The sequence below is a fragment of the Gadus chalcogrammus genome, chromosome 9 (assembly GCF_026213295.1).
Source record: "Gadus chalcogrammus isolate NIFS_2021 chromosome 9, NIFS_Gcha_1.0, whole genome shotgun sequence".
In the NCBI taxonomy this organism is placed as follows: Eukaryota; Metazoa; Chordata; class Actinopteri; order Gadiformes; family Gadidae; genus Gadus; species Gadus chalcogrammus.
Genome location: NC_079420.1, coordinates 22,145,930 through 22,155,779, shown reverse-complemented (window position 1 = coordinate 22,155,779; position 9,850 = coordinate 22,145,930). Strand labels below are relative to the sequence as shown.

General features: G+C 46.0%; 1 protein-coding gene across 1 annotated transcript; it reads right to left on the bottom strand.

Annotated features, from left to right (window-relative positions):
- Positions 1-974: 974 nt before the first annotated feature.
- smad3b (SMAD family member 3b) lies at positions 975-8,717 on the bottom strand. Its single transcript, XM_056597973.1, has 9 exons — positions 8,318-8,717; positions 6,090-6,283; positions 5,839-5,973; positions 5,547-5,621; positions 5,406-5,456; positions 4,187-4,399; positions 3,884-4,021; positions 3,236-3,380; positions 975-1,114 (listed from the first exon to the last, which is right to left on the bottom strand). Exons 1-9 carry the CDS (start codon positions 8,518-8,520, stop codon positions 991-993), a joined length of 1,278 nt encoding a protein of 425 aa, XP_056453948.1. The 5' UTR covers positions 8,521-8,717; the 3' UTR covers positions 975-990.
- Between the last annotated feature and the right edge of the window lie 1,133 nt (positions 8,718-9,850).

Sequence of the window (9,850 nt, the reverse complement as noted above, 5' to 3'; positions counted from 1 at the left end):
AATCCGATGACCGTAAAATACTTGAATCATCACAAGCTATGAATATTTATATACATCGATCATAGTGGGGTGCCAATAAAAATATATTCCCCATGCAGGACACTATGTAAAAATAAATTATAAAATGTCTTTCACTGAGCAAAATAGTTTTCATACAGACATTATTCTTAAATATGTCCAATTCTCTGTTGAGCAATAGCCAACATTATCAATTGGAAGGAATAACCACATAATTCACTACTTCATCATAAAGACTAATTGGTTAGGCCAAAGTACTTTGTACTTTGTATTTGTTAACAAGATGAGGGATTTCATCATTACTCAAACTGGGCGTTTACCTCACTAGAGCCACAATGCTAAATAAGCCTTTCCAATTCACGATTACAAAAATAGGTGATCAGTTGAAGGGGCATTGAACATGACCAAATTTCATTAAATAGCAAGGTGATTAATATCTTTGTTTGACCAAACAACTTGAGTCATACAAGAATTGACTTAAAAACCAAACAAATAGAACAGAACAATAAGCAGATTTTTCAAAAGGAGTTCAATGGTCTTCATCGAAAAATGATGAACACAGCACTACATTACCGTCTTAAAATGTACATTAATGCATGATGGGGACAAGGTGGTAGGGTGCAAGTTCAGTACTATGAAACCTATTGCTAACATGCTGTGGCTGTGGGAGCACAATACGACAGATACAAGTCATAACATAAACCTTCAAATGGAATTCATGGCTACTCCTACAAGGAAAGTGCTTTACAGTGTGTGTGTGTGTGTGTGTGTGTGTGTGTGTGTGTGTGTGTGTGTGTGTGTGTGTGTGTGTGTGTGTGTGTGTGTGTGTGTGTGTGTGTGTGTGTGTGTGTGTGCGTGTCCAGATGAGTTTACTTTTTTCCGTATCATAATTTTTTTTTGCTGTTGTTGATCCTATGTGATTGTGTAAATGAGTATGGGGGGGGGGGGGGGGGGGGGGTTGGCATGCTGTTCCTAGGACACACTGGAGCAGCGGATGCTGGGGGAGCCCATCTGCGTGAGCACCTTGTCCAGCCACTGAAGAGGGCCGTTCAGGTGCAGCTCTATCCAGCAGGGGGTGCTGGTCACTGTCTGTCGCCTGCAGACCACACACACACACACACACACACACACACACACACACACACACACACACACACACACACACACACACACACACACACACACACACACACACACACACACACACACACACACACACACACACACACACACACACACACACACACACACACACACACACACACACACACACACACACACAAAGTGGTTCACACATCGTGTCATAACAGCTCGGTTCGCATTTCACTGCCTCCCACCCTGACCGACCAAATGGAGATATTTCCACCCTAATGTTGATGTTTCTTCAACCAGATGACTCAGGTCCGTCCCAGGGGAATCCCCCTTGCGTGCAAGTCCAGGGCACCTTGGACCCCCCCCCCCCCCCCCCCCTCTCCATGTCTCCTGCATTCTTAGGACGTTACTCACCTCCCTCAAACCGTCTTAACCCTTCACCCACCCACCCCCTGTTCGTTCTCCTTATTTCTCGCCTGCTTGCACACTATTCCATTTGGCTCCTTTCGACCATTTGGCTTCAGTAGTCTGGTCTTAACATCAGAGCCAACAGCGGCCCCCTGAGCCCCCCCCCACCTCGGGCCCTGTAAACCTCGCTGGAGGTTCCCTTGGAATGCAGTGTTTTCATAAGCTCATGCAATTCATCACAACTGAATGAAAGCAAAAACAACCAAAATGTCCCCATGAGTTTAGATTCCAAATGAAAGTCATTTTCTTATGAGGGACACTGCAATAATTAACATCAGTGACATGCCCAACATTCATATACTAGAAAGTCCCCAAGCCGGGAACATCCCTAAATATTAAACTGGGCTGCGTGGGCTGAACCCATCTCCAGAAGGAATTGGAATGCTTCAGGTGGTTTCCGCCAGAGTTAGCATGAAGCTTAAAGGAGAAACAGGAGAGTTCAAGTAATAAGAACTAGATTGCAGCAGTGTAATCAGAGCCAGGTGGCCAGAGGCTTCCCATGCTGCGGTGTCTAGAGAGGAGAGCCCTGGGAGAAGGCAGGCAGGTCACCGTGGGGCCTGCTGACTCCTTTATACCATCCCCACACCCCCCAGGCAGCCTTCCCAGCCTCCCCAGACCAGAGCGCTGCTCAGATCTCCTCACGGCCCTGACACAACCGCTCTGGATCGCCCAGACGGTGTTGGCCTGAGCAGTACTGCCTTAAGAGGCCTCATTATCAATAATGACTATAAGTAGGAAGTTTCTACTCAAACGAATGACTATAGAGCGGCGAAGTCACGCCCCTTCCGGTAGAGCCCATGGGACCTATGAGATCGAAAAATATGAATGGGTTTCAATGGGGAGAAAGTCATTATTTTCTGGTCCCAGTCTTTATATGCCCTGGATTACACATATGTTGGTTGTGGATTTAAAGGATATTTTTTCATGCAAAGAAAACTAAAAACTTTGCGAAGAAGTTTGATAATGTTAGGTTTTGTGTGAGGCCGCTTTGTGAACTACAGCCCGTCGCTGCTCTCGACGCGAATGATATACGTCACCACCACTCTGGTACAGACATGGCGATCTCTCTGCTCCACTTCACCGCTTTTTTCCAAGGGGAGGATAACAGCATCGAAGAGGTGAAAACCATTATAAGTCGGGGCATGTGGAGAGTTTCAGTTATGTCGAGGGGGAGATTGTCGGTCTTGTCCACGCCAGTCTCAGGGAGCTTGACATCACAGATGAGACGTGTAGTCTTTCTCATTGTGTTTTCTCTACAGCCTTTAACTGAACAATTGCACAATAAATAAATTAAATCCACAAACAACATATGTGTAATCCGGGGCATATAAAGACTGGGACCAGAAGATAATTATTTTCTCTCCATTGAAACCCATTCATATTTTTCGATCTCATAGGTCCCATGGGCTCTACCGGAAGGGGCGTGACTTCGCCACTCTATAAGTAGGAAGTTATGAACGTATTGGCCATGCCTGCCATTGTATTTGTACGTTTCCATCACACTATAGTAGTGTCACCAGTTGGTTAAGAAGACTGTCAGGCTAATCAAAGTAGTAAACACCAGTAGTGATATCAACCAAATAGTGTTAAGGTTTTTGTGTTAGCACAACATGGGTAATTGGTTTAAACTATGCTATGCGTTGCGTGTTTGACTTACCTATATTCTGCTCCCCAGCCCTTCACAAAACTCATGCGGATGGTGCACATGCGGGTCAGCTGGTACACCGCCTCGAAGCCCTGGTTCACAGACTGAGCCAGGAGTGCAGCGAACTCCTGGTTGTTGAAGATCTTCAGATTACAGCCTGGGAAAGGAGCAGAGCACCTCTGAAGTAATGGCTGACTGGCCCGGTCTATCGCGTGTGAGTCACGTGGAACTGTAGGTAACACTGTGTGGAACACTCGTGTTTTATACCCCTTGCCCACTGCATCCGTCCGTTGACGGATCTCATTGACTTTGCATGGGGCGATCCCGAAGTGCATTGTGGGTCCGTCCGTTCCGTCGGCACCCGTCTCTTGCATTCAGAAGTTGAGAAAATTTTAACTTTTCAGGCTGCGACGGATCAGTCAGCCAATCAGATCGTGGCTGCGTCTGGCTCCGTCGGCAAATACCACTCCCCCATCCGTCAGACACGCCTTCCGTCGTCCGTTGACGGACGGATGCAGTGGGCAAGCTGTGTCACACTTTTGTGTCACACTCGTTTGTCACAGTCGTGTGTCACTGTTGTGTGTCACTGTTGTGTAACACTTGTGTGTCAGTCATGTGTAACGGTCGTGTGTAACACTGGTGTATCACATTCATGCTGACCTGGAGGGATCTTGCAGACGGTGGCAGGATGCCAGCCGTAGCGCTGGTTGCAGTTTGGACTCTGGACAAAGATGGCGCTGTCACTGAGGCACTCTGCAAACACCTCCCCCCCGATGTAGTATAACCTCACCCCACGTCCTGCAGGGGGGGGAGAGAGAGACAGAGGGAGAGATAGTGACAGAAACAGGAGAGGAGAGAGAGAGGGAAGTTAAAGTTTGTGGATTTGTTTTACCTGCAGTTTATGCAAAATGCTAATCTGATGGAGAATACGTGGGCGCATTCTACCGGAGGTAACATAGGTACCTATATGTCTGCGCGTGAGCTCCACGGCGGAGTTACGGTTAACGTTGGAGAGCAGACCCAGGCAGAAGCGCTCAGAGTTGGAGGGGTCCGTGAAGCCGTCCACGGTGAGGGAGGGCTGGGAGGCGTGGAAGGTCTCTCCCACCCGCTGGTTCAACTCGTAGTAGGAGATGGAGCACCAAAAGGCCGACTCGCAGTAGGTTACAGGCTGGAGGTCTGCACCATGGGGACGGAAAAGGACCAGAGGTGTGCGGCGAAGAAAACACAAAAAGGTCAGAATAACTGGAAACTAAATTCGCTAATCAAGAAGTCTGGGGTTGACTCTATTCAAGGACTTCAAGGAAAATACAAAATTTAAAAGTAATGCAACAAATCCAGAAAACATTTGCATACACAGTTTGGTGCCTTGTCGCATGCAGACAATGTGTGTGTGGAGCATTTGTGACATCAAAACTGGGAAAGAGAGACTGGTTCTCGATTTTGACACTGATCAATCATCACTGTAGAAAATTTTTGAAGATCCAAGCACAACCTTGATGGCGTTATTTAACACTTACTTTGCTAGCACACTATAGCATTAAAGTAAGGCAGACTGGTAACATAGTTACATCTCAATCTTTGTTAAAAGATGCTCGATTCAGTGATCTCTTTTTTCGGGCACGGCTGTGAAACGTTTTTGTGAAACACAATTTTGCAGTGGTTGAATTACATCTGGTTAGCTTGCCACTACATTGTCGGTACGTTTTTCTCATGCATTCAGAATCCTTGGCTTTCCAATCATCTGTCCATTAAAACGCAATATGTCCGGTGGACACTGCTGCTTACGGTAAGAATAACCGCATGGGATCAGAACAGCTGTGAACCCTGGGCTTTGTTCTGAGGGAAAGCTGTGTTTTTAATGTTCCCTAGCGGTTTCCCCATGACCTGAACTGCTCCCGCTGCACATGGAGACATGTGACCTGCATTCTTCTCGTGCCGAAAAGTACAGCTCTAATATAATGTCACATTTAAGACTAAATTCCAGAAATACAAGTATCACCCATCTCCACCAGAGGAATCACAGTGGTGACATGGACGGTAGCAGACGTGGATATGTGTGAAGAGATCAGAGATCAGCGCAACAGGCAAAGCACCAGGTTGAACGCAAATAGTGCCTTGTTCAACAATGGTCTTCTGTATTCAACAGCCTTCCTCCTAGAGCAACACTTTGATTCACGCTTACCCAGATTATTGTTTGATGGAGAGACGGGATTGGGCGACAGGCTTGGCGACCCTAGAAAGTGAAACAAGAGATCGTTGGAGGAGTGAACACAAGGCAAATGTCAGGGAGAAAGAGGACTGTGATTCCGGTGTCTTGTCACACCTGTATCCATGCTGTGGTTGATTTGGGGATCGCTGGTCTCTCCATCTTCACTCAAGTACCCAGGGGGAGGAGTCTCTGAAGAACACACACACAAATATCTTAGTTTAACAACGCAAAATATGTAATTGTAACATTTGGATCCACTACATAGGGGAAGTGTGTGTGTGTGTGTGTGTGTGTGTGTGTGTGTGTGTGTGTGTGTGTGTGTGTGTGTGTGTGTGTGTGTGTGTGTGTGTGTGTGTGTGTGTGTGTGTGTGTGTGTGTGTCTCTCTCTCTCTCTCTCTCTCTCTACCGGGGATGTAGTTGCTCTGAGGCTCGATGCCAGCGGGGAAGTTGGTGTTCTCTGGGATGGAGTGGCTGTAGTCGTCCAGGGGGGGGAACTCTGTGGGGATGTCCGTGTGTCGCGGTACGAGCACCGGGGGCAGAACTGGACCCACACACAACATGAACCATCGTTAGACCTTTCTCACCATGAGGGACACATGACAACAGTTGATATTGTCTGTTGAGGTGGAGGAGGTGGAGGAGGAGGCGGTCACTCACTAGGCGTCTCCACCCTCTGGTAGTGGTACGGGTTCACGCACACCTCGTCCTTCTTGGTGTGGAAGGCGAACTCACAGAGGTCCACGGCCCGCAGCTCGTGGTGCGACTGCAGGTCCGGCCAGCGCCATAAGCGGCAGTAGATGACGTGCGGTAGGCCTTTCCGGTGGGACACCTGCAGACGCCCATCCAAAGACCTGAAGGGAGACCAGTCCAAAGGCCACATCATCACGCTCCACTCAATTCAGATGACAGGACCCACCACATGTCACCACATGGCTTCTACAGCAAATGTCACAGGTATGTCAACCTTACTTAGGTTTTTTCTAATGTTTATTATGCACCATGACTATCTCAAGATATGCAAAACAGATCAGCAGATCAAACCTCAAGATGTTTTTCGACACATGGCCGGTGAAAACAACTTTTATTACAACCCTCAATCACACTTCCATTACCTGAAGCGGGGCAGGGACTGCTCTACACGCTAGAGCACTGTTGTGACGGCTCTATCTGTGGTTAATACAGCTCATTGTTAAACGTCAGAGACAGGCAACATGTGTTTTTTGTTTCTCACCATGTGTCCCAGCAGTTTCTCTAAAAAAACAAAGGCTCAAGAAAGAAAAAAGTCAAAAGCCAAAATGTTCACTACCACCTTGCTGGTGCGGTGTTGCGTGCAGTGGTGTGTGCAGTCAGTGTTGCTCGCAGTGCATGTTTGCTCCAAATTATATAAAAATATTCCATATAGAAGTACCAATAAAACATTGCATGAACTCTACAGCACTTCAGAGCTACCTGGTGGAGGTGCTTTTGGATCCAAGACTTTTCACCTTAGGCTTTAGACTTTGGCTCGTGTGACTTGTTTGATTGCTTGAAGGTGTTTGCTAAATTGTAGACACAAGGGTATTGCTCACGGTGCTACGAAAGCTATTTTTGGGATCTGCTTTTTTCACATTGTGCTCAGGTCAATCCATCAAGGACAAATGTAACAATTGTATTGCTATTACCAATTAAAGCATCGTCAATAGAGAGCAGAAAACTGATATAGCCTTAGGGGACTCAATAGATTCTAAGCACAACACCATCCCTGTCGCTGGGCTCCCTGGAAGGAACAGGGACCAAAGCGCAACGCTTCCAGAAACACTTCTGATCAAGAGTAAACGCAGAATCATCACTGTACTCAGCACACACAGGCCACTCTGTTTCCATTACTAAATAGTTACTGCTGTCATTGCCACTAGTTTTAAGATCAAGGAAGTCACTGACTAAGCATAGAATAATGTATATTCATACGATATTTTCCAATCATATAAAGCTTACAAATAATTGCAAAGTTGTTAAAGTTGACTGAGAATTTATGCCAATTCTTAAACCAAATCAATCACTCATAAGAAGAGCATCATATATCCATACAAAGAATCTGTAATATTGACATTAAAAAGGAGTTCTCAAAATAAGGCAATACCATTTTAAGAACTCCCCAGAATAGGCCTAATTCATACTTAACCCAAAGTGCTCCAACCTTCACTCAGAGCTCAGATTGCTACCCATCCCAACCAAACCATTTCCCAAACCACTTATCCCATTGCTGTGCGATGTTACATTGACGGACCACCTCAACAAACCAAGTGACTGTCTTCTTGTTTTTTTATCCCCAAGTCAGGCAGCCCTTAATTGCAGTAACAGCCTCCAAGAAAACGTACAACTTCGCCCTCTAGTTTATAGATACCTTGTGTGGCCTACAGACTATATGGACTAATCCCAGCTGTTACCAAACAGGCTTTAAACTGGGGAAGGGAAGGTGCCCAGTGGCAGCTCCTCCAGCCACAGCTACACACACATCCCCGTTCATTGACAGACATCCAAGCTCAGTACGTGTTCAGTACCAACTCACAGGGGGTCAGGGTGCAGAGCTATACCCTGGTAAACATGGTATTAAGTTAGCAGAGGGATGCTATCGTTAGCTAGCTGCAGCTCATCTGTACATGGGTGAAACTTAAATAGGTTGAACTGCAATTTTACACAAAAAGACCTGCACACAGCTGAAAGGTATTCTGATTTTAAAACGATATTCAAGTTCCCTTTATGTTAGCATCCGAAGCTTAGCCGGCTGGCTAGATAAGAGCTAATGGTCACAGCTAGCGTTGTCAGCCTGGCGTTCCCCGCTAGCATGTCGCGCTGTAACCCCCCTGTAACAACCGTGTAACAACCATTGGTACCCCCTTCTCTACCTCGGGATGGTGATGCACTTGGTGTTGACATTCGGAGTGGTGATGGCCTTCTCCAGCTCCTCCAGCTGTCCCGTCTTCTTCAACTTCTTGACGAGACTTTTCACTGCTTTTTCGCACCATTTTTCCTCCTGTCCGTTCTGCTCTCCCTTCTTCCAGCCGAGGAGTCTCTTCACGATGGGGGGAGTGAAAGGTAATATAGACATGGTATACTGTCAGACCGACGAGCCACAGAGTAGACTGACCCTGTTTTCTAGAGATAGAAGATTAAAAAATGAAAGAAGTGAGGTTAAGCTAGTGGGAGCTAGCTTAGCGCTCCGTGCTGGATGATGTCCCGACTCGGCGCCTGCTCGCGACGCAGCTTCCCCGGTACGAGTCGCCTGCAGCCCGGTGCTAGTCTGGAGTTTGTCCCCTCCTCCCCCCTCTCCCCTCCTCCTGCTCCCCCCCTCCCCCAGGATGCTGCTGCTGCTGCTGCTGGTCCACCTTTTCATGGGCTCATGTGCACTGAAGAAGCATTTATTTTAAATCCAACAGTAATTATAGATAATAACTTGAATACTTATTGTGTGTGAACATACTTTTTTTGTTGAAGCATTTGACTGCATGTTAATAGTGAGCATCATCAAAACAGTGAGCATCATCAAAACAGCGTATGTAGGCCCCCAAGTAGGCCTACAAAGGTGGTTAATCCTAATCTAATGGTATATCAACAATGTAAATTCATAAAATAAAATAAGAATCGTCCCAGTTGAATATGTTGTCCTCATTACACTAATTCTTCCTTCTCCCTTCTTTCTGGTGCCCTTTGACATTTGATTATAGGTGCAAGAAGGGCTCCGATATATTGCAATCGGCCACACACATGCCAAGAGTGAAATGTGATCTAATATTTACAATCACAATGTCCAAAAATAGAAGAACCGTTGGAATAATCCTTTTGATCCCCTCATAAAAGTGATGTAATTTCACCTTGAATGCACCTTTCCATAAATGGATGGCGTGACAGGGCATTGCGTGCTATTTGGAGTTTGATTTGACAGTGTTATTGATAAGTACACCCCTGGTGGTCACCTCCTGGTAAACAGCAGTGCGCTTGTGCTATAAATATCCACTCCTACTAGGAGCAGCCCCTCTTCCTCCTGTATATTTATAACCTCTATCAATGACCACTCATGTCTATTTTTATATAGGGTTTTAGCCTTTTAGTTTCTAGCTTTGTTTAGGGTAAAATTATATATTATTGAAATGGCCTTGACATCTCTTCAAGTGAATCTTTGTTCATAAAGTACTGACATGTACTTTGTTTCCATCTAAATACACTTTAAAAAGTAGCCTACTAGCTAAATGGCATCATTTGACTGAATTCACTTTTGCAGTCATTCTGACTTGCAGTTTGTTTACCTGTAGGGTACACATCCTCCGCCATTGTTAGACTATCCCAACGGTTTCCTGCTTACCAAACGATACCATAACCGGAATAAGGACACATTATGTAACAGGGTGCACTATGATTAGAATGAGAGAAAAACATATGCC